At 31.4% G+C, this 24,482-nt stretch overlaps 2 protein-coding genes across 2 annotated transcripts; one reads left to right on the top strand and one right to left on the bottom strand.

Annotated features, from left to right (window-relative positions):
• Nucleotides 1-5,390: 5,390 nt before the first annotated feature.
• LOC114375546 (ribosomal RNA-processing protein 7 homolog A-like) lies at nucleotides 5,391-8,831 on the bottom strand. Its single transcript, XM_028333349.1, has 6 exons — nucleotides 8,765-8,831; nucleotides 8,467-8,541; nucleotides 8,230-8,343; nucleotides 7,730-7,827; nucleotides 6,501-6,711; nucleotides 5,391-5,803 (listed from the first exon to the last, which is right to left on the bottom strand). The coding sequence occupies exons 3-6, from the start codon at nucleotides 8,234-8,236 to the stop codon at nucleotides 5,718-5,720; spliced, it is 402 nt and encodes a 133-aa protein (XP_028189150.1). The 5' UTR covers nucleotides 8,237-8,343; nucleotides 8,467-8,541; nucleotides 8,765-8,831; the 3' UTR covers nucleotides 5,391-5,717.
• A 3,553-nt stretch (nucleotides 8,832-12,384) lies between these two features.
• Nucleotides 12,385-16,213, top strand: LOC114374537 (GDSL esterase/lipase At5g45920-like). The gene is made up of 5 exons (XM_028332194.1): nucleotides 12,385-12,685; nucleotides 12,906-13,142; nucleotides 14,619-14,686; nucleotides 14,823-14,987; nucleotides 15,825-16,213. The coding sequence occupies exons 1-5, from the start codon at nucleotides 12,587-12,589 to the stop codon at nucleotides 15,979-15,981; spliced, it is 726 nt and encodes a 241-aa protein (XP_028187995.1). The 5' UTR covers nucleotides 12,385-12,586; the 3' UTR covers nucleotides 15,982-16,213.
• The last annotated feature ends 8,269 nt before the right edge of the window (nucleotides 16,214-24,482 follow it).

A 24,482-nucleotide genomic window follows, 5' to 3' on the forward strand; every position in this document is an offset into this window, starting at 1 on the left:
AATTATCATCAAAACAACCATTTTCTTCTTTGAATGTTTTCCCACTTAAGAATTAATTGAGATATTATATTGCATGTATGATCATTTCTCATAATTAATTTCAAATCAATTTTTAGAGATATAATGTAAAATCATTTTCACCTAGTCCCTTATTCTTTTAAGACGATTAGTTGAAAGTTGACACATTCTTGAATTCGACCAATCAGATCAGAGAAAGGCTTTTGGTGTCAATTCCTTCGCTCAAAGGTTACGGGTAATAATAGGATTGCCAAAATTGGTTACTTCAGCCCATTATATATAAACGTCATTATGGGATAAAATCTGGTTTAGAATTCTCAAATACTTAATTAAAATTAATTTTACTCTATATTTTTAAAATAATGATTTTGGTTTTGGTATTTTTTTAAGTGTGGTAGATTTTGTCTTTGACAAAATCAAAATAAAATATAGGATCAAGAATAAAATCTATTGTATCGAAGAAATACAATAGATTTTATTCTTGATTACACTTTTTGGAATTCATTTCTCACATTTGGGCCAATTTTGTCATGGAAACTATAAAATTTAAATATTTTATCACTTGCTTTTCAAAATTTTACATATGTTTCCACTCAATTGTCAAAATTTCACAAAATTTGCTCCCTTTATTATTATGAAGCAGTTTTGTTTTTAAAATTGAATGATAAAATGCATGAAGTTTTGCAAACAATAAAATGTTTTAAAAAAGGTTTTTTTAAAAGGAATGTAAAAAAAAAAAAAAAGTGGTAGCAAAAATGTGTGAAAAAAATGTGCAAATTCATAGTTTGGTGACGAAATTTGCAAAAACAAGATAAATGACAAAAAGTGCAATTAGGCCATTTTAAAATATACCATGTGTTCCTTCAAAAAATTAATTAAATAATAACATGCTTTTGATTATATGTAATGGAAAAATGAATGTGCCTTAAAGTGAAGCTACTTAGAGTAACTTTCATGTATTTTGATAGAATTTGATGTGGATTTTTACCAAGCATCATTGATGAGATTCCAAACATGCACAAGGAGTAAGAACTAAATATGAGATTTATGAATTGCCCTACCTGGTCCGACGGGCCAAGAGTTAAAAATAGGCTGACCTGGTCATCCGTCTAAAATTTCCACATTAGGTTGGGCCAAGTTGGTCCTTTTTTGTTTCATTTTGTCTAAATTCATATAAATTTAAAAGAAAAAAATATAAAATTAAAATATCATACCAAAGTAGATTCATTGGTATTCATAGCTACAATTCTTGAGGTTAGCCTAGTCTGTGGGGGTAAGCTTGACATATGTTCGGTTCATTTTGACAACTGTAACCAAAATCACTTTTGTCAAAAAGAAGAATTTAAAATACATTTTCATAGCATATGAGAAATGTTAACATTGGGTTAAAATACAGAAAGAAAAGAGCTGGAGGGGGGAATGATGAACAGGAGAGTTAAAGCACAGATACTCCAATTTCTTGTTATGTCTGGTGTTTGACATTGACATCGACAATCGTGTTTGAGTTGAGTTTGATGTATTTGACAAACATTTATATGTCAGTATGAGTACTTCATAGAGACTAGCTAGATTTGTCGCAGAATGAGTGTCTGAATTGAACTCGAGGGCTCCGTGACTTTGATACGGTTTTCACTTTTCATGTATTTTGTAACAAAGCAGAAAGAGGTTACCTACTCACTCACTAACTCTTTCTGTCTCCCCCGTGACTGCACCAACAACCTTTTTCTCTCTTCGTACCAAATTACTTTGCCCATCTTTGCTACCATGCCAATTTAGAAGAACAAATTGGAATAATGGTAATTCAACGATCAATACTAGGGAACCATCTCTTAATTACTTGGGCCTGGGGTTTAAACCAACAATAAATTTGTCTGCAAGTACTTTTGTCATTATGTCAACGTAAGAGTAGCTTTTAATATTATTTACTATTTATTGTTTAAAGTTACAGGCTTATAATACATAATTCAAACGGTAATTCATTTTTTTATTAATTTATTTATATGTCTATTTTTTCTCTATTATTTTTTTTCTTTTTTTAAGAATATAAATTAAGACATCATAAAATTTTAAAATGATAAAATAAAATATATATTTTTTCAAATGTCCTAGTAACATAAAAAATAAGATAATATTTCCAAGGACCAACTTCAATTAACGAAAACGAATCACTAAAAAGATAACAAACTACAAAGAATCAATCCAAGCGCATGTATATATAGTTGACTAGATGAGTTGTTTATCTTAATTTTATGGGCTTTATAATTTCATATAAATTTAAATAATCTATAAAAAAAAAATAACTCCAACATTAAGGTTGTTAAAATAAATGTTTGACTTAGCTTTGTGGTATTATTTATGTTATAAATGTTTTAACCAACAGTTGCTTATATTATATAAGTAACAATATTTATATAAACAATTCCATGTCATCTGTTTCTATGGAAAAAAAAGTTAAACAACTCGTATTTCTGTTGTATTTTAACATAAGATTCCTACTGAGAAGCAAAGATTCCTTAAGACTGGCTAAATTTTTATCACCACAACCATTGATATCCTTTAACTATTTTCTTAACATTAACCTCTAAGAGCATATCCAATGGTAGTTCCTACATGTGTGCAACTAAAACATACTTTTGTTGTACATTATTAAAGGAAATCATATTGTATTTGTTTTCATAATATTTTATTTTGAATTTTTTTAGTAGATTGATTTAAAATTTTAGTTTTTTTTTAAATTTATTTATATGATATTAAAAATTTAAATTTAGGTTTCTATAACACATGTTAAAACATAAAAAAGTTAAATTAATAAAAAATAAAAAATAGCAGCAGGTATGTCTTCCCGCGAATTTTAAGAATGTGGAGGTGCAAATAACAATAGGGGGAGTGAGAATAACAATCCCCTTTCCTGATTGGTCTATGGTATAGCCCAGCCCACCAGCCACCACTTAACAATCAAAAAACAAAAACAAAAGCATGCAGCATAGTGTTTTTGGTATGAAAATAGAAAAGTCCAACAGTATATAAGAAACAAGCAATTGGAATGAACGATTGTTATTCTTGCTTTGACATGTGATCAGTATTTGACAAAATATTTCTAAGTTTCACATCATGGTATATAAAGTCCAACAGTTTCTAAGAATCAAATGCAAATGGCCTCTTGACTCACCAAAATACCCTATACACTTTGGCTCAGAATTATACTCGTTGGCATTGGATATGTTTTCAAGCATTCATTTTCCACGTAAAACTACAGAGATTTGTGATCATCAGTGTAATACTAATGTATAGCACCAGTACAATAAACACCTTGATCATAAACATGAAGAAACCCTAAGATCGCTCCAACGACCTGTCTCAGAAGAATATATAGAAATCTCATGGGTAAGCCATTGCATGATTGCCTAACCTTAAGAAAAAACTCGGGAAAATCGAGGAAACTGCGAAGGTTGAGATCATCATGCGTTGTAAGAGAGGTGTCGGTGAGAGGGAAAATTAATAATAATACAAAATTGAAGAAATATAATACAAAATTAAAGAAATATAATACCATAACTTTATAATACTAAAAACTAAAAATGAAATATAATTTTATAAGTTCTTAACGTTTAAAATAGAGAATGGTTACTGTAGATATGGTCATCCCAGTTCATCCTTCGGAAGAAATAACTCCAGCAATGGTCATCTATCTCTCAAAGATGTTTCTCAGTCTAGCTTCAAGGACCTCTGGTATTCTCAAATCCCACCATCAGCTTCTTTCTTGCTCTAGTGGATCATGACAAGCTTTGGGAGATGTGAGGGTGATAATGAGTCTTCCAAGCATTTAATTTTTCAATGTCTATTTTCTGTTAGAATTTGGAATTGAGTGTAGTCTTTATTCAACCGTGCGATCAACTTTAGCTATATCAATGAGTTTCTCTCCTCCATTACTACTTTTTCTGTTTTGGCCATATGGCACTGTAGAAACAACAAGCGCTTTAATTAATAACAAAGCCATCTCCTTCCACTCAGCAATTTCGTTGATAGTTGGGAAAATTAGAATTACAAGTAATGTTTCTTCATCTTGTATGAACTCTTCTATCCAGGAGTTTGTCATCAGCAAGCTGCTTGGTATTTTGGATCATCCTAGAATAGCAGATTGCATTTCTCCAGTCACTTGGAACCCCCCTTTGCAGGGTTGGGTTAAGTGCAACAGTGATGGCTCGGCTAAGGGCTCTCCTGGCTTAGCTGGTTGTGGTGCCATCTTCAGGGATCACTCAGCTAACTCTCTTGGTTGCTTTTCTCAAAATTTAGGTGTAAATAATTCCTTTTTTGTAGAGATTATGGGTGTCATCTTAGCTATTGAGATAGCTTTTAACAAAGGCTGGTTGAATCTTGGCTGGAATGTGATTCAACTCTGGTAGTTCAGTCCTACAACAATCTAGACTTAGTTCCTTGGTTTATGAAAAATAAAAGGTGTAATTGTATAGCTTTAACTAGACAAATGAATTTTGTGATAGGCCATATTTATAGGGAGGGAAGCACTCGTGCAGACTTACTTGCATACAAAGCTCATTTATATGACAGCTTTCATTGGTGGGATGTTATCCCTTGTTTTCTAGCCTTAGATTTTATTGAGAATAGATATGATTTTACAAACTATAGGTTTAGATAGCTTGGCTTGCCATGGGTTTGGTTTTGCCTCCCATGTGTTTTGTTATCATTTATTTTTTTGTTTAATGAAATTTCTTAGCTGCTTGTTTACTTTTTTGCGCTAAGGATGTCAACATAATTGGGATGTTTAGGGTTCTCTTGTCTTAGTTGGTTGCTTTCAAAAAAAAAAATATAGAGAGAATGGTTTAAAACCTTTTGAGGTGCCCCTGTCCCTGCGTTGTTTTGTCTTCGGCTAGGTTCAACCTCAACATCATTATCTGGTGTAACAAGACTTTAATTTGCTCTTTAACCTCTCTACTCTTGTGTTGTATGACTTCATTTTGTTCTCATAGTTTAGCCACTGCATTCATCATCTATTAGAGGATTGTTTCCTTCTTCACCTTTGTCCGAATTGAATTTGAACTCAACATTTTTTTCACCTTCAACCATCAAATCAACTTTATAACTTTTACTTCCATATAATTCTAGAAGAATTCACGGACCTCAAAATCTATACACCCTTCTTTTCCATTCCTTCATAATTGTATTATCAAATAAAGCCTAACATAATAAGAATGTAATCTTCCTTTCCATCATAATCATATCTACCAGAGAACAAGTTAAGCTGACATTAGAAACAAATTCAACGGTAGAAGAAAAAAATGCAACGAGATACAGTAGAAAAATTATAGTTGTTCAAACTTCAAAGTTTTAACATTTCCTTCTTGAATTTGCATATGTTTGGAGTAAATAAGAATCTAACAATTATAGATATTGTCAAGTTTAAAACAATGTAGCCAAAATGACCAAAATGCAGTCACAATAACGGACAGAAAGGGGCTGATCAGCATTTCCAACCCTGCAAAGTCATACAAATCAATAACTACCACCTACACCAAATGTACAAATAATTTCGACAAATTTGGAGAATGATAAAATGAACTTTTTGTTTTAAATTTCAGAGCTATGGGATAATTGAACTTCAAGACTACATAACTACCTCCACCCCACCCCACCCCAAATCCACCAAAAAACCCACTGTGAACCTTGTACACCAAAAACGTAGTCTAATAAGGTCTAAATTTCCTGGCAGCTCTCATCTGCTGCAGACGTTTTTTATCCTCCTCAAATTTGCTCTGCAGTGTCATGATCTCTGCAACAAAAACCAAAATGGTTTATCTCAGTTTGACCGCTAACAAAAACAAAATCTAATCAAAATCAATTTAGAAAGTTACCAAGTTTTAATTCACAAAAACTGGAGTTAAGAAACAAAATGAGGCATAAAGCATGATACTTTTACATAAAATCATACAATTCCTTATGCAATTCCAACAAACAAAAACACGGCATCCCTTTCATGAACATCCAGAAACATTCTTTCATGACATTCATTTGTATATAAAATCTTAACTTGGCAACAACATGCGTTTATAATCTTATACACAACAGCAATTAAGAAACAAATATAGGGTGTAAAGCATGAGACTTCTACAAAAAATCATAATTCATTAAGTGGTGTTCCACCCACAGCAACGTGACATTCATTTCATGAACATCCAGAAACAGGAATTGCTAGTGTTTTCAGGTATAAAATTTTAGTTCTGACAAAATGAGTTGTGAATCTTAAGCACTGTAAAATAGAAATGAAAAAACATCATGATTTCCTTTTTTATGGATTAAGGAATTCATTAGAAACAAAAGAAAAGCAAATGGCATTAGCTCATAAAAAAAATCCAAACTTTGATAGAAAGCTCTGTAAAATAGCATATGCTTTTCTTGCAATATATACTAACATTGTGGATCCATATTTAATTATTGACATTTGTTTTGACACAAAAAAGAAATTATACCATTTCTCTGTGCTTCTTTTCTTTGAAAGCGGTAGAAATCTAGACCAACTTCTTTATGTTTCTTTTTGGTCATTTTATTCTCTACAGCAGCTTGAGCAACAGAGCCCACAGCAATTCCACTCTCAGAGTCAGTAGTTTTCTTTCTACCCTTATGGTGTACAACAACTGTCCACCCCCCTTCTGCAGCAAGGGCTTCTTTTTCTTCTCTTTCCTGCATTAATCAAAACATCATTATATGTAAAACCAAAATAAAAACAGAAAAAAAAAATGAGGGATCATGCATAAGTTAGGAAATAAAAGGCTAAACATTTAAGTATCACAAAGAGGCTATTTTGATATAATGGGACACTATAGTCAGACAACTCATTTCAGTCAGATACTGCAAATGGAATTCAAATCCCATATTTTCTAGACTTCTTTCTACCTCTAACTATAGGGGCTACTTTGCTTCTGATCCACTCTCCTTATTGGGGCCTCTATTGTCTTCTCCCACATTCAAACAACCTTTGGCAATATTCTACCATTTTTTACTCAGTTATGCTACCCTTGCTTTATCTAAAGTATTCAATATTGATTCTACTTTGTCTTTTATGCTCACTTAATATTCATTACAACCACAACATCCTCATGTTTTCCACACTAACTGGGCTTCTCTTGTTGGCTCTCTACCACTCAACATATTTTTTTTGGTGGATTCTACCACTCAACATATAATACCAAACAATAACACAGATTTTGTGATTGTGCCGTAAAATTTTCATTAAGCTTTTGAAGAACTTTTGAATCACAAATAACAATTAAGACACTTCATCATTTCATTCACCCAGCTTGAAGTCTATATTTCTTCATTATCTTGTATAATAGATCCAAGATACTTTGAGACTAGTGGAATGGTATCATCTCCAATTTTCACCTCTAAGCTAGCACTAGTGTTTGTCTTCCTGAACTTCAATTTTACATGCTTGATTTTGCTCATATTTAATCAGAAATAATGTACTTCCAAAGCTTTTCTGCACTACTCTAGTTACCATTAATGGATCTCCCCACCCCATCCAAACATTCTGTTTTGATCTTAAGCATGTATGTCATTATATTTACCTCTTCCAGTTTTGCTTCGTGAGCTGTTATAAAGTCATCAATTTGATTTTGCAATACATCCCCCACCCACCCCACCCCCGTCCATCCAAACATTCTGTTTTGATCTTATGCATGTATGTCATCATATTTACCTCTTCCAGTTTTGCCTCATGAGCTGTTATATAGTCATCAATTTGATTTTGCAATACATCCAATCCTGGTCTACTTTGATGGTATTCCATGATCCATTCTGTAGAGTAGTCCCCAGTCAGAAACTATCTCATATGAACATTAATAGACAGTAGACAATAGGTTACAAATATGAAATATGGACAAAGTACAAAGGTGCATCACAATCCATTCTGTCAACAGATTGAAAAACATTTAAAAAATCTGTCTAAATGTTCATAGATAAAAGGTAGGGGTGGAAGTTGTTAATTGGCAAATGATAAAAGAGATCTATAGATGAGAGTTAACATAAAAATCCTCAACTATGGAAATTACTCTTGCAAATTAAACTGAAATACATTTAAATAGACTCACAATACAGTGACAATGCATTTAAATAAAAGTTTTAGATATATAATGTTTGGAGGTTTAAAGCAAGTAAAAAAGTAATGCACTCCTCAATGGCTAAACAAACAATTCATACTTTTCATTCCTTTTGAGCAGTCATCGTCAACAGAGGAAATAATATAAACTTCCTCCTGATTGCACCCTTCTCCCTCCTCCTTTTTCCTTTTTTTCTTGTCTTTCTTTGCCCTACCTACAAGATCAAGATAAATTCATGGGGGAAATGAATATATAACTTCAGGCATTACATTACATATCAAAATAAAAAATTGAAATCAACTAGAAAATGTAATTTATTAAGGTTTGATAGCTGCACCAGTATCAGAATCTCTGTGCCCATCAAATTCTTGGATCTCCTCAACTTTAGAATGAGGATTGTCCACTACTCCATCTGATACCATTGGGAAAAAATAAAGAAAAAAAGATGTTGAGCATGAACATTACAACATAATAGTTTACCTAATTTTTATAAACGAGGTCTATACTAGATTCCAAAATAGGGAGAAACAATAACAGCAAAAATAAAATTAATGCAATATAGCATTTGAAGAGTAATGAAGAGTTCTACAATTATTGACAGCACAAGCCAACACCCAATAATCTTATCAACTCACCACTTTGCTCTTCCAAATCAACCTCTTCGCCCTTCGGTCTTCGTTTCCTAACCACATTTCTGTCATTGTTCTATCTTTTTTTGTTGATGGAAGCTTTCTCCTTTTTTGTCTCTCTAGCCTGCATTCCGTTGGCACTATCCACTGAAACAAAACAACCACTTTATTTCAGGGACAGTTCAACAAAGGGCTATGAATATGAAAACATTACAACATAGTTTACCTTCACCGTTCTGCGTAGCAACAATTGCCTCAACATCAGGCTTCTGTTCCCTGTTCCTCTGTTTCTTCTTCTTTTCCCCACTATGCGAGTCTCTTTTCCCCTTCTTCATTACTTTCATCGTAACAAAAACTCAACGTGTGAATCAACACCAAAAAAACATAAAACAACAACAATATTATCGTTGCTTCGGAAATTAAGAATCAACTATATAACATACAGGTTGGTTCTGAAAGAGTATTAATAGAAGGAAGTAGTTGTTGTTGTTATTGATTGATAAAAGGGATAAAAAAATATTTGGAGTACCTTTGAGATGAAAAGGAAGTTAGATTTGAGAAATAGTGAGAGAAAAGTTGCAAGCGAAGAGGGAGGGAGGTGCAGTGCAGTATCTCTGCAACTGCAAGAGCAGCGAGAGGGAAGCATAACCGTTGTTAGCGCCGGCTAGGGATAGGCATGGCAACAGGGCGGGACGGTATTGCATTTCCCACCCCCGACTTTGTAACCGATCCCCGGCCCCGGCCCCGCCCCCGCCCCCGATCCCCGCCGGGATTAAAAAATACGTCTCCATCCCCACCCCTGTTAAAAAGATAGAAAAATACTGTAACTTACTGAAAAAAATTGGGCCAAAAGGCAGTTACGTAGCAAAAAAAACAATAACAAAGCCAAATTCAAAATATGGGATCATTATCATAATTTAAAAAATTACTAAAACAAATCAATCAATTCAATTAAAATCATAAAATCTGGGTATTGCATGGGGAATTAAGGACATGCATATTTAATTTCTCCCAAAATACATAACACTCTGATCTTTTCTTCATATTAGCAATCCAGTCTGGTTTGATTTTGGAATTGTGTGGCATATATCTACTCTTAAAGTAGAGTGTGTTGCGGGCTCTTGGTGTGGTATTCTCAGAAATTGGGTGTACCAGAAATAGACATTCTTCCGGCTTTAACACAGTTGGGGAAACTATTTTACAGTATTAGAAAGCATGAACATGGATTTTTAATTTATTTGGACAGAGCAATGCATGATGTCAGTGATTAAACAATTCAAATTGAAGGAGAATCAGTGAGTGTACCAAAAATATGCACTTTTCCAGTTTCAATGCAACTCAGGAAAGTATTTTACAATTGGAAAGCTTGAAGTTGAATTTTTGAATCTTAATAGGAACAAACAGAGTGAATGCAAGTCTTAGTTTTGTTATTTCTAAATTTCAGTATTTTTATAAAGTCAAGAGTGTTCGTGAGGAAGTGTAACTTCAACAATCAACAAAAATTTAAGATAATTAGAGAATATGGCTGTTCAAAAAAAAATAATTAGAGAAGAAGCAGGAACAAGAATTGGGGACTGGGGAGGATGAATGAAATGATATCAAATAGGGATGGAATCCAAACGAAAAAAGAAACACTTTATGGAATACTCATTAAATTTAAGCCTTGCAATTCTGATAATCTTAGAAAACATCCATTCAGGTAAATTGGTATCTGCACCATTTAACCTGTTTGAGAAAATGGTAACGACAGGAAAGAAACACTTTAACATGATTAAAATAATAAAAAGATCCTAAAACTACCCATTGAGAATAGCCATTGGATTATCAACTTAAAGCAGAAAAGAAAGAAAAATTATGCTTTCCCACTTGAAGCAACATTTACCTGCAACATATCTGTGATATCCATTAATCATACCAACATTGCTTAAAGAAATTAAAGAAGGAAGCAATCTTTAGACACTGAAAAAAAAAACTCCAGGAGCCCATCTTTACTACTAATTTAATATTTAAAAATTTAAATATTCCCAAGGCAATTGAGATGTTTGTTTGTATCACTGTTTGCATCATAAATTTTAGGAGCCTGTCAAGAAGCTGAGTATGGTCTGTGGTGTTTTTTCCTGCATGAAATATATAACTCCTTTCATGTACTTTTTGTTCCCCATTTTTCTTTGGGGCCAACAGTAATTTACACTCCCAAATGCAAAGACAATAAATGCTTTAATACAAGATTCACAAGACTCTTGTGAATCCAGATAATAGGAGAAAATGAAAGGGTCATGAATCCCACGAATCTCCCATAAAAATAATTTTAGTACTTGAGCAAAATCACCAGACATTAGGGGCCTATCGTTTAGAGATCGAATGGGAGTTTAGTACCATTTCACCAGCTCATGAATTATTGGCGGACATAAGGCATAAATAAAAGAATCTATGCAATAACCAAACACTTACTCAGAACAAGGTGCAAAGCGCCAACTCCAAATCCCAAACCTGTGAGTTTGTGAGATGTAGGTAGAGAGCATTAGGACGAGAGGACTGAGGACCCGCGCGCACATTAGGTTTTGAATAGTAATATTTTAATACACGCTATATATTTAAGGTTTTTTTTTTTAATTTTTTTAATTTTTACTTATTGGTTCAATACTTGAAAGTGATTTTTTAATCTTTATGGTTTATATTTTAATTTTATTTTAGTCTTTATAATTTATATTTTAATTCTTTTTTAATTCTTATAGTTTAAAAATAATATTTTAATCTTTATAATTTGTATTTTAATCATCTTTTAATCTTTATTACAAAATATATATATATATATAATTAGTTATAAATTATCAATTATTTTTTTATTACAAATTATTTTATGATAAATTAGTTATGAGGATGAAATTAATATTGGTAATAATAATTTTTTTCTTTATATGACATGTCAAGTGATTAAATTATCAATTTGATTTATGATCAAATCAAATTCATGTCATTATTTAATTTTGTAACATATTCATTTTAAAGTATACTTTTTTATAAAAAAAATTCAAATGGATAAATTATCTCTCATTGTCACAAGTAAACTCCGAGTAAAAAAAACAAAAAAAATTATACATGTGATAGATTATGTGATGAAAAAAAAGGGGAATAAAAAAAATGATACAAGAAGTGTAAATACATACCTAATATTTTCTAAATATAATTTTTATAAAGAACAATGCTTTTTATATAATGACTTTGATAAAATATTTTTTAGTTTTTAATTTTTTATGAAATACTTTTAAGATAATTTTAATTTTGATATATTTATTAGCGTACAATTTTTAGATTATTAATTAAGTAAAAATACATTAAATATATTATAAAAATTAATATTTCTTAACTATATAATAATTCATAATTAAAATACGATATAAAAAAATATTTGCGGTTCATATCTATTTTTTTTTTATTTTAGTTTTAAAAAAATTACATATATTATATCAAGTTTGATCATTAGAAATAATTTTTTTAAGAAAAATTTACTTATTAACTCTGCATTGGTTAAGGTCAAAAAAATTATTTTCACATATGTATAGTTTAAAAAGAAAATAAAATTTAAGAATTTAAAGTCAGTAGTTGACTTGACATTGAAATGATAAAACTCTCCTCTAAAACATGGTAACCTCTCTATTAAGTTTTAACTGCAACAACAGTGCGGAGCACGTGAATTGTAACAGAAACTCCGGGAATCTAGAGTTTGATTCGTGCCCAGAGCACTGCAGTTATTTTTCCACCGTGTTATCTTAAACACTCAGTGTTGTTCAAGTTCAAGCTCCGCAAGACTTTCAAAGTAACTCTAAGATGAGACCAAAGATATTTCTTTTCGGCGATTCAATCACTCAGGATTCATTTGCTGAAGGTGGATGGGGTGCTTCTCTCGCCAACCATTTCTCCCGCACGGTATTAAACTTTTATGAAAAATTGAAATGAGAGTGAATGCTTTGAATTTGAATCTTTTTCTTTTTGCATTTTTCTGCATAATGGGTATGGTGGTTTTCGTGTAAATTTTGGAGCTGTTGCAAATGGGGTGTTTTTTTTCTTCATTTTTTTATTGTCTCCTTAATGGGTAAGATGATTTGTATATAAAGTTTGAAGCTTTTTTCATGATTATGATGATCAGGTAGATGTGGTGTTAAGAGGTTACAGTGGCTACAACACAAGGTGGGTGTTGAAGGTGTTGGAGAAGGTTTTCGCTGCAACACAACATGGTGATGGTGGAATCAATGGAGCACCAGTTGCTATCACTATTTTCTTTGGGGCCAACGATGCTTGCCTTCCAGATAGATACGGTGCTTTTCAACACGTGCCTCTCCTTGAGTATAAGCAGAACCTTCACTCTATTGTGTCCTTCTTCGTGGTAAGTTCATCTTTGTGTGTGTATTCGCAGCTTGTTGCTGCAACAAATTATCAAATGATTAGGCAAAAAGGGTCACCAATTACCGTTTTTGGTTGACACAAGAGGGTTTTGATCAATTGGGTTTTGGAGTTGACACTGTTCCAATGCATGTTGCAAAAGGGTTAATCATCATTTGGAATTTGGCGGGGTTGAGTGTTATGAAGACTGTTTCTTCATGTGTGTGGTCAAAGATGATCGAGGGGACCCTTGAGAATGGGGAAAAAGGTCAAACAGATAACAGGAATGTTATTTGGTACAAAGATTTTGAGAAAAGTTACTTCGAATGTTTCACAATTTAAAAACATAAGGTGGGAAAAAGGTTGAATCAAGTTGTAGTTGTCTGATTCGTTGCTTTTTATGCTAGTGGAGCTGTTTGTGTACAGGTTCACTTTTATGAAGTTTTCTTTTGAAACTGTGAAGGGTCCTTTGGTTGGACAATGGGAGGCTACTAGGAGTTTTTTATTTCACAACCTAAATCTTGTGTTTTTCATTTTTCTTCTTTCATTGGTTGCCATGTGATTGTGTTTTTTGGATGACCCGTGTGCTAAATCCCTATTATAGTTATGCTTTGTGTATTATATGGTTTCCTAGTTGTAAGGTATGCAAGCAAGAAAGGATTTTGGAAGAGAAGAGACCCTCATTTACTTTAGAGGTACGTAGTGGAAAGAGTGGTGCTGAACATTCCTCGAGGAGGGTTATCAAGTCTTAGGCCCACAGGTTTAATGAATGCTGACTCGTATACTGGGGTACTTTTACTTTAAGGGAAAGATATAATTATGTTTCAAGGATGTGGACTGTATTCATCAGTAAATGTAATAAGTGACAGATTAGAGAAAGGTATGCTACTTGTGTGTTTTGGACGATTAGGGTCAAAGAGTTGATTGTGCTATGTAAATCTCTACTGAAGAGGATTTTATTTTATTTGTTTCATTTTGGTTTGTGTGGAGAAACTGGCTATTGGCAAAGGCAAAGGTTGGGTGAATTATCAATTGATACATAATAAGACCAAGCATTGCTGTTGGGTTTTGATGTTTAATTAAACACCAGTGTATTATGGACTTATTGAGCTCAACATATAGTGTAACTAACCAATACATATCATGTTTTCAAAGTTTGATTCTGACTCTGAGGATCCTTCTTTTTATCACCATTTGCACTTAGATAAAACCTATCATGAACTACTAGATCAATCTACATTTAATAAAAAACTTGACCTTGCTATTTCTCTATCACATGTAGCTTCCCTAGAATCAGTTAGATAAGATTAGAATAATTGAAACTTTCAATATTGGAAAACATGAAAGCATGAAAGGAGTGCCTGTTACCAGTACCTCAGATGGAGAAGATTCCATATAATTTTTTCCCTTTCATTTGATTTTCTTTGATCAAATTTGCATATGCATTGTGGTGTAATGTAAACTTTTATCTGAAATTCAGAAGCAATGGCCAACAACACATATTCTCCTTATAACAACTCCTCCAATTGATGAAGAAGCACGTCTTAGGTATGATTTAAGTGCCATTTAGTTCTTCACGGCTTCATGCTATCATTGTTTTTAGTAACTTTTCTCCTATAAAATTTAAGACATACAGCAAAGGAAAGGTTAAGCTCAATTTTTTTTTTATAAAATTCTGTTGCAGATATCCATATGCATACAATCCACAGGGTCTTCCAGAGAGGACAAATGAAGCTGCTGGTGAGTATGCTACAGCATGCATTGCTGTGGCTGAAGAATGTGGAGTACCTGTGATTGATCTCTGGACCAAAATGCAGCAGTGCCCTGACTGGAGGAAAGAATATCTATGGTAACTTTTTACCTATTACATTTATCTTTAATGACTGTGACTACATGTGTTTAGGTGAGCATTGGAAAAATTGATTTTGAAGTAATGTGATTTATGTCTAAATGTTCTCATTCTAAAAGTAAGTTAATAGTAAAACTTGATGTAAATTTTTTGATCCAACCCAAAACTTACCAAAAATTGTTTCTACTCAGTCAATTGTGGACCAAGAATCTATTTCTTAACGTGGAATCAAACATGTGGAAATTTACCTAAAATCACGTTTATTAGTATTTCAATGGAATTCTAGCTAATTCAACATGGAACCAAACATACATATAGTCATTCTAGAGCTGTAAATTATTAAGGGATACAAAAACGTTCAGGTTTTCATCAAATAGTTTTAAGTTTTTAGGTAGTGGTTTACATAGTATTAACACCTATATAACCAGGGAATAAGGAATTTAAACCTTGCTACCCACATATTTTATATGCATGTCTATGCTTCAAGCTCAAAGAGACAAAGAGACAATAGTAGCTTTAAAATTTTAGGAGAGATGCTAATCATGCTATTTGACATACTAATAAAGCTTCTTTGACCAAATGGTACATGGTAAAGTGTGCTTGTGCATTGTTCATTCTCCAAGCTCAAATACTTCTTGCATGCAGTGTCGTGCAAACCATTTTCAGCTCTTACCTAACTGTTTAAATTTTTAGGAGAGTAGGTCCTTCTCATAAATCTCACACTTAATGTAACAATACTTATTATTTAGTGTCCTTGTCTTGTTTGTGTGCCCTCACCAACAATGATAAGAGAGTGACATGAAAATCTGATTTTTTTTTTTTATAACTAAAACGCAGTGATGGTCTGCATCTAACCCAAAGTGGCAATCGAGTTGTTTTTGAGGAGGTAATCTTGAAGCTGAGAGAGAAAGGCTTGAGTTTAGAAGCTATGCCAGTTGATCTCCCTCTACTAGCTGATATCGACCCGAATGACCCTCTGAAGTCATTTCAGTAATAATAGGTTATATGCATGTTGGTGGCTTATTATGCTTCTGCCTTGATTTAATGATATGTTAATTGAGTACGTTTCCTGATAATATTTGGGTCCTCTTTTTTATAACAATTCTCTAGTAGAAAACCTCTTCAAGTGTTAGTTTATGACATTTGCAGTTCATAGATGATTTAATTTGGGATAAATTGCACTTCCCTTCTCCAATAGTGGCAATAGATGCTTAGATTACATTATATAACTTATTTTGAAAAAATACACTCCTATTTCTTAAAAAAAATGTTACACTTGTTTATTTTAAAGTGAAGGAACCTATTTAGGAAAATAAGCTATGCATGTGTTATACGGACTACCTAATTCGTATGTGTTATACGGATTAATCAATCCGTATAACTCATATGGATTAGCCAATCCGTATGTGTTATACGGATTCCAAATGCCCACCAGCAACCATTAAAATCATTAGGGGTGGGTACGGACCCAGGTCCATGGATTGGCCCGCGGTTCGCGCGGATAACAGACCAATTTTTTTAAACGGTTCATGGTTATGTTATATTTTTGGGTCTGCTCCGCTTAACCCGCAAACTATGCTGCCCGCATTAGGATTTTATTATTTCAAATATGGAATCATTTGTTGTTGGAGATGTTTAAGTTTCATATTTTAGATTTATTGTTTGGATTTTCTTTTGTTAAGACATTATTTATTTTATTGATGTAATTGACTAATTGTTAAGATTTTATTTACATTTGTATTGAACTTAATTTGATTGTGTTGTATTTTTATTGAAATTGAAATTCTTTTAAAATTAGGCCCGCAGACCGACTCGTTTGACTCGCGGGGTCCGCGGGACAGGGTCGGACCAATTTATTTGATCGGTGTAAGAATGCGAGGTGAGCTAGCCCGGTTCGCTGTCAATGCGGGCTTATGCAGGGCGGATCGGTCCGCTTACCCACCCCAAAAAATCAACCAAAAAGCTTACCTCAACGGCTGTTAACTCATTAGCAAGTGCACAAATTCGTCCAAATAGTATTCTAAAACAGTAAGATCGAGCATCGTTTCTAGAGGGATTTTGTTGTACTCAAGATTGTGTATATCCAAGCTTAGTTCTAAATGTTTGTGAAGCCTATCTGGGAAGACCTCATCAACTGCGTCATCCATGTGATGAACATCCTCAACAACAGGGACAGCTTCCCATTGCCTATGTGCGAATGCTGTGGGCCTTTGTCGCTTTGTCGCTGATAAGCTTCATCTAACTCATGATTATCTTCTCTTCCCAGGACTCTTCCTATAACTCTGCCTAAAACACGACTCAACCTCTGGTTCTAACCATAATCTGCAAATTTGAACATACACAAAAATTTATGTCAAAATTCAAACAATACTTTAATCAATTACTATACAATAATTCATAAATAAAAAATTATATATATATATATATATATTCAAAATGTATTTTTAATTAATTTTATTTAATCAAAATAACTTCTTTATTAAAAATCAACTAAAAAACACTAATTAATTAATTACATAAAAACAAAAACTAGGTCTCCTTGCCTATTTTTTTACAAAAAAATAATATATAATAATTAAATATATTTACAATTAAAAATAAAACAATAACTATTTCAAAACAAAAATGAAAATAATCTTTTTTATTAAAATATATTAACTATTAAAGAAAACATTCTAAATAATATATTTATAATTTTAAAAAATAAATATTTTAAAACATAATTCAAAATAATATATTTTAATTAAAAAAACAATAACTATTTCAAAACATAATTCAAAATAATCTATTTTAAATTAAAAAAATAACTATTTCAAAACATAATTCAAAATAATCTATTTTAAATTAAAAAAACACTATTTAAAAACAAATATAAAATTAATATATTTAAAATTTAAAAAAATCACTATTTAAAAACATTATTCAAAATAATCTATTTTTATTTAAAAAATAAACAATAACTATTTAAAAACAAAAATAAAATTAATATATTTACAATAAAAAATAATAAGTATTTAAAAACAAAAACAAAATTCATATATTTACAACTAAAAAAACAATAACTATTTAAAAAGATAATTCAAAATAATCTATTTTGATTTAAAAAATAAACAATAACTATTTAGAAACAAAAATAAAATTAGTACATTAATAATTAAAAAAACATATAGATTAGGTAATTCGTATGAGTTATACGAATTAACCAATTCGTATAACTCATACGGATTACCTAATTTGTATGTGTTATACGGATTAGCCAATCCGTATGCATTATACGGATTTTAAATGCCTACTAGCAACCATTAAAATCAACCAAAAAGCTTAGTTCAATGAGTGTTAACTCATTAGCAAGTGCACTAATTCGTTCAAATAGTATTCTAAATTGGTAAGATTGAGTATCGTTTCTAGAGGGATTTTGTTGTACTCAAGATTGTGTAATCCAATTTTTGTGCAATTAATGAATGGATTTAAGAAGTGCAATTCGAATCATTTTGTTTGTAAATTAGATATTTATATGATTCTAGACTAAGACTTAGCAAGGAAAACAAACACCAGGAATGACAAAGAATTGTGAACGTAGGAGTTGATTATGTTGGGGGCTTCTTACCGAAACTTCTCTTGACGTAATATAGTTAATTTTTCTCTATTTAATAGTACTCTAGTTATCACCTACGTCTATTAAAGTACTCTAACTGTGATTCCTTTGATGAAAAAGCCTAATTCCCCTAATTCCTTTCTTAATCCCTCAAGAACTAAATTAGTTGAACCGCATGACTAATAGAGATGTATAAACAGGCTAAACCACCTCACACTATCCCTGGGAATGAAGCATTTAGATGTTCTTTCCAATTCTAAGGATTAACCACATTTTTCAATGCCTAAATTCTAACATAACATATAAATGGGTGATCAAACCAAATAGATGTAAATAAGCATAAAAAGAGACAATGAAACTAGTAATAATATTCAATAGGTACTGAGAGTCATTACATCAAAAGAATTTGATGGAAAGCTCTCCAACAATGGTTTGTTTAGCCTCTCATCGTCATGAGAGACTTAACTATACAAAAAGGGTGGAAATATGAAGGGAAATGGAAGGAAGATGAACAAGTGGATAAGGAGTGGCTCCCAATGGTTGTCTTCTCTTGTTCCTCAAGCTCTAGGGTTTTGTATTGTCTCCACTCCAAAAAAAAAGTCTCCTTTTTTCCTTCTCTTTTCACTTAAAACCATCCTGAGCTAAGATTTTTGCAATTTCGCATTAAGCGCGAGTAAGTGACTGGGCGTGAAGCATGCAATGTGCACTAAACGCCCCTTCACATGACTTTAGGCTCTCCAAACAACTTTTTCATGCTAAGCGACTATAGCTCGCTAAGCAAGCCTAGTGCGCTAAGTGCAAATCCTCAGGCTTTAACTTCTCTTCAAATCCCTTGTTTGTGTTTCTACAAAACAAAAACCACCAAAACAGTATAAATTTAACAATTTAGGCATTTACTACACAAAAACTCAGAGAATGCCGAAATTCCAATGATTCACACAAAATGAAGCAATAAAATAGGAGAATATTGATAATCCTTATATGTTTTTATTACAAAACGAAGGAAGAAGAGGAAGAACGAGGCTGCTGCGGTGTATGAACGAAACGTAGGAGGGAAGGTTTATGAGATTTAAGTGAAGGGTATTTTTGTCACTTCACTTAAATTGCTAGGTGCATAAGCAATGGTGCTGGATGCACCTAGCAACACCCGCACACCTTAGTGATTTCGGTACAATATCACTAGATGCATTAATGTGATACGGTTGTTTGTCTTCTTCCTTTTACTTTCATTGGATATGACAAATCACATTGATCTTTTAAAATTAATGCTAAAAGGGCTTTGAACTATGCCCAAGTAATTTATGATATATTGATATGTACCTACACAGAAGTTGTTAGGTACTTTTTTCCTTTATATGTCAGATATCTTTTCATTTTTTATTTGTAGTGTTCATTTTTCTCCTTAAAATGTCAATGAGAACCTATAAATAGCATTCCAACACTCAAGTAACGATGGTATATCAACAAACATGTGTAATAGAATGAATAAAATAATGTTTTATCTTAAAAATATAACTCCTTTACATATATATATATATATATATATATATATATATATATATATATATATATATATATTTATATATATTTATGGGCCTCAAAATTCATATAGGTCTTATTTTTTTTATTAAAGAGATGTAATATGAGATTATCTAATAGTTATAAGATAAGTTAAAATTTTCTTAATCTTCATGAACCTAAAATATAATCAGGTGTGTGCAACATGTATATCTAGTTTTATATTAGCTTGAGGACCTTTCCGATCTAAGATATGACCAAGGGATTCTTAGTCATATCAATACATAATATCAATACATAATCGATGAGCAAGTTGGTCCCAATTAGGCTTCTAATGTTATTTGGATTATCTATATAAGTGGATTGACTTTAATTAATTGCTTATGTGAAACCACATTTATCATAAAAGCAACCAAATTTATATTATAATTCTTTAATAAGCCAAAATAAGGGATGCTCACTTAGGAAAAGATAAAATTACTTTTTTTTAAGGAAAGACAAAATTAATTACAAAAGTGAGATTACATTTATGTTATAATAACTTAGATCTAAAGTAATGTTGCTCGTGCGTGCGTCACTTTTATTTTATTTTTATTATACAATATATTTTGCATTATAAAACAAGAAATAAAATTCCCGATACACTTTTTCTTTCCTTTTTTTCATATTACAAATATAATAAAAAGTTAGTAAAATATGTGGGTCAATCGTTTTGTTTGTATTTATCCATCTTTCAGGTAGGAGGCCAGAGCATTCCCTCCCAAGAAGACAAATGGAGAAAAGCATTTTATTGTCCGCTTTCTAAAAAAGCTTTCAGCCTTTTAGATGAAATTAAAAATTCTGATTCTCTCCCTTTAGATAATAGATCCTAATTAATTCCACAAATCTCACAAAAAAAAAACAATAATTTCGTGGCATCACGAGTACTCGTGTTCTTGGCCTATATGTTTTTGAAGTCACATAACGTTGTTGGCGCCGTCTTACCCTTTTATATGTGCCAATACTTATCGCCTTGTCATCAATGGCTTCTTTACAAGCTGGTGTGTTTGGACTATACATGTAGTAAAGCATGTTTAAGCTTATGACAATGCCAAAAGAGAAAGCAAATCAGCATAAAAGCACTTTAATTCACTACGTGACATCACCAAATGAATGCAATAAGGCCAAGCCTATCTTGCATGGATGTACATTAATAATCCATTCTTCTTGTGTAGTTGACTTTGTGCTAATGTGGTTTCCACTTACATTCTATCACTATAATTTAAGAATTAAGATTACATTTAGGGAAGCTTATTTTAAAAATAAAATGGTCCCTTGGGGACAATTTTTGTTCGTATAACGAATTAGATAGCTATTGATTTGGCCTTTTCTTGTGTCGTCGTATAGTGCATGTAGTGATCTCTTTGAGAAATGATTCATAGTTCATACGTGGCTACGATATGTTAGAGGTGATGATATATAGGTGTTTAATTAAGCTTTTAATTAATTTCTACGTAAAAGAGATACATCCAAGTGCATGCGACGATATGCCGGCAACGCGTGCAACCTACACTATTAAGTATTAACTAAGATCCAACATTATTTGAATTTCATTTTGTGTCAACTTGTTTGTCGTCTTCATGATTACATTTATCCATAATCCCACCACTACAAATTAAGTGTCCAACCTTGAATGATCATGGGATCCTCTAAAATCTATAAAATAAAAAGCTGTAAAATGTCTCATCCGTACAAAATGTTTGATTATATATAATTTAGAAAATATGTAAATATAAATTTAATTAATAAGAAGAATACAGATATTGCCGCCATTCTACACACACAAAAATAATTATGTTATGATCACTGGGTGAACTAAAAGATTACAAATAAATGAAATTTCAAGTGATCACCTTAATTTGGAAAAGAAAGACATGCTATTTGATCAACAAATTTGTCTTGATTTTCATATATTCGGAGAACAAAAAAAAAAAGGAGAAAGAATGCTGTCAGATCACACCATAATATTGATATTGAACAATTTATTTTAAGAGTCTCATATTTATATTGAACAAAAAAAAGGAGAAAGATTTGCATTGTGTCAGATCACAACATTATAATTATATTGACATTGAACAATTTATTGGGATAGTAGACCAGGATATTAATGTAATGAATACACACGGTTTCCTCTTTTATTTATTTTAAGAGTTTCATGATTAGATGTTTATATAAAAAAATTATAATGTTAACTGTACAATGGTCAGGAATTTAAACAAATATTTGACTTTCGAGCAAGTTGAACAGTATATAATCCCTAGCCAGAAGAAATTTGCTCGAGCACTAGAATACCAGCCATGTTCCATGCATGATCAATTTCATGTCATATTCATATACTATGAATGTACGAGGCTAAATAGTGGCCACTGTTGGTGGTTTTCTGATTGTGGATCCATATCTGTGTATGATGCACCATAAAAAAAGGGGGTGATGAAAAAATTATACAGCATGAAGATTGAATTACTTACGAGTTGACCTTTCAAAACACCAAAAACAAATGCATGTGTCAGCGTCACAAATCACAATTCATGTGAACTGAAAATTTGCTGGCAGATCGAATTCTTCTGCGTAAGCATTTAGCTTAATTTGGACATATATTCTAATTAATTAAAAGGTTAAGCTTTAGAAGGATCACAAATTGTTTTTTTATGTCTCTGACTAATTAATTAAGCACACACGAAGTGGTTAAAGTGATTTATATTTTTAATCTAAAAGTGATAGTAAAATTTAATATTAATTTTTATTTCACACAAAGATTAGTAAAATTATTTTAACTTAAAATAAATTTTAAACTCAATTAGTTTATTAACATGTGACTAAATATATAAGCACTTATCTAAAAATACATTTACTGATATTTTAATACAATTTTAGATCAAGCATGCAAAAAGGACTCTCTCTCTATATATATATTCCTATTTTTTATTCATAATAGGACTCTAGTTTGAAATAATTTTCAACCTTTTCCCCAATGGACTTGATTAAAGATCGAACCTACCGAGATCATTTTTTGAGGTGAACCTACCGAGATCATTGACCTTGAATGAAAATGAACCAGCTGGCATGAGCTAAAAATATATAAAGTTAATATCGTGCGTTATAATGACTTATGGGATCAATTTTTTTTTTTTTATTAACTAATACGAGTAAAAGATATATGTACGTAAGCATATGATCATGTAGCATCACTTAAATAGTTAAGAAGTGATTAAGAAGTCGTTGGTTTGCATAGTATAATAATCCTGAATTCAATATTTTTAACAAAATTTTGGATTCCATATGTAATTGGAAAAATATGATCTATAAAAAGTGATCAACTAAATTTTTTTATAAAGATTAATTATCGATAAAATTATAAATTTCATACTAGTAACATTAAAAAAATTATTAACAAGTGACTTTTGAGTTGAACATAAAATGATAACTAAAGATATTATTTTATCTTAAAAATGGATCAACTTGATGAGAAGGGGATTACACATGCTTATATATATATAAAGTTGTTAACAAGTGCATGCCAAATTGGCAATGCAATAGAGGTGAAAACGATTGACAGTACTAGATTAAGGTCATCAACCGAGACTATAACTAAAGTTTCCTTATTGAAGAGATAGCCCAAGAGCTTACGGTAGAACAAGGATTATTTATTATACGTTGATGCATGGATACGTAATAATAACTTAAAAGTATTATTAGAAATCATTTATTATATAGAAACATAAAAATCATTTATTTTTAATTTTTAAATCATTTAAAATATTTAATAATTTTACATGTGCGTAATTAGATTTACGAATTCAAATTTATTCTCCAAAATTAATTTTAAATAATTTTTTATTTTCTTTTTAACATAATTGATAGCCACTCCTATTTTCTTACATAAATTTCAATTACTTCTCGTTGGGGCACCCTCTGACCACTGGTGACACATCTCACATTAACAATTTTACATGCATATATAATAGGTCAATATTCAATCGAGGAACTGCTATACTTATCCTAATCTGGCAACCTCAAAAGTTATATGTGCGTCATAACGGTAAAAGGTTAAGAATATGAAACATATGATATCATAGCTACCCTAGCCTTGATCTCTGTGATAATTGTCTATCACAATGACCATAAAGGTTGGATTTAAGTCCGGTATATAAAATATGATATCATAGCTAATATTTATTAGTGTAAGTTAAAATTAACACTATGTTCGATAGAGATGGATAAAAAAGAATGAAAGTATGAAAAATAAAAATGAATTAAAAGAATGATAGAGAGTTAAAGAAAAGAAAAAAAGTGAGATATTTTGATAGAGATGAAAAAGAGTGTAAAAAAAATAAAAGATTTAA

This window comes from Glycine soja, chromosome 11, assembly GCF_004193775.1.
Source record: "Glycine soja cultivar W05 chromosome 11, ASM419377v2, whole genome shotgun sequence".
Classification (NCBI taxonomy): Eukaryota; Viridiplantae; Streptophyta; class Magnoliopsida; order Fabales; family Fabaceae; genus Glycine; species Glycine soja.

Bases quoted from the DNA above. Each gene is read 5' to 3' on its own strand.
- LOC114375546 (XM_028333349.1), bottom strand. The intron at 6,712-7,729 runs GTAAATATGATG...TGATTAATGCAG, and splicing joins ATGAGGCAAAACTGGAAGAG to GAAAGAGAAGAAAAAGAAGC. The intron at 5,804-6,500 runs GTATAATTTCTT...TTTTTGTTGCAG, and splicing joins AAAAGAAGCACAGAGAAATG to AGATCATGACACTGCAGAGC.
- LOC114374537 (XM_028332194.1), top strand. From the start codon at position 12,587: ATGAGACCAAAGATATTTCTTTTCGGCGATTCAATCACTCAGGATTCA. The intron at 12,686-12,905 runs GTATTAAACTTT...TATGATGATCAG, and splicing joins CCAACCATTTCTCCCGCACG to GTAGATGTGGTGTTAAGAGG. The intron at 14,687-14,822 runs GTATGATTTAAG...ATTCTGTTGCAG, and splicing joins GATGAAGAAGCACGTCTTAG to ATATCCATATGCATACAATC.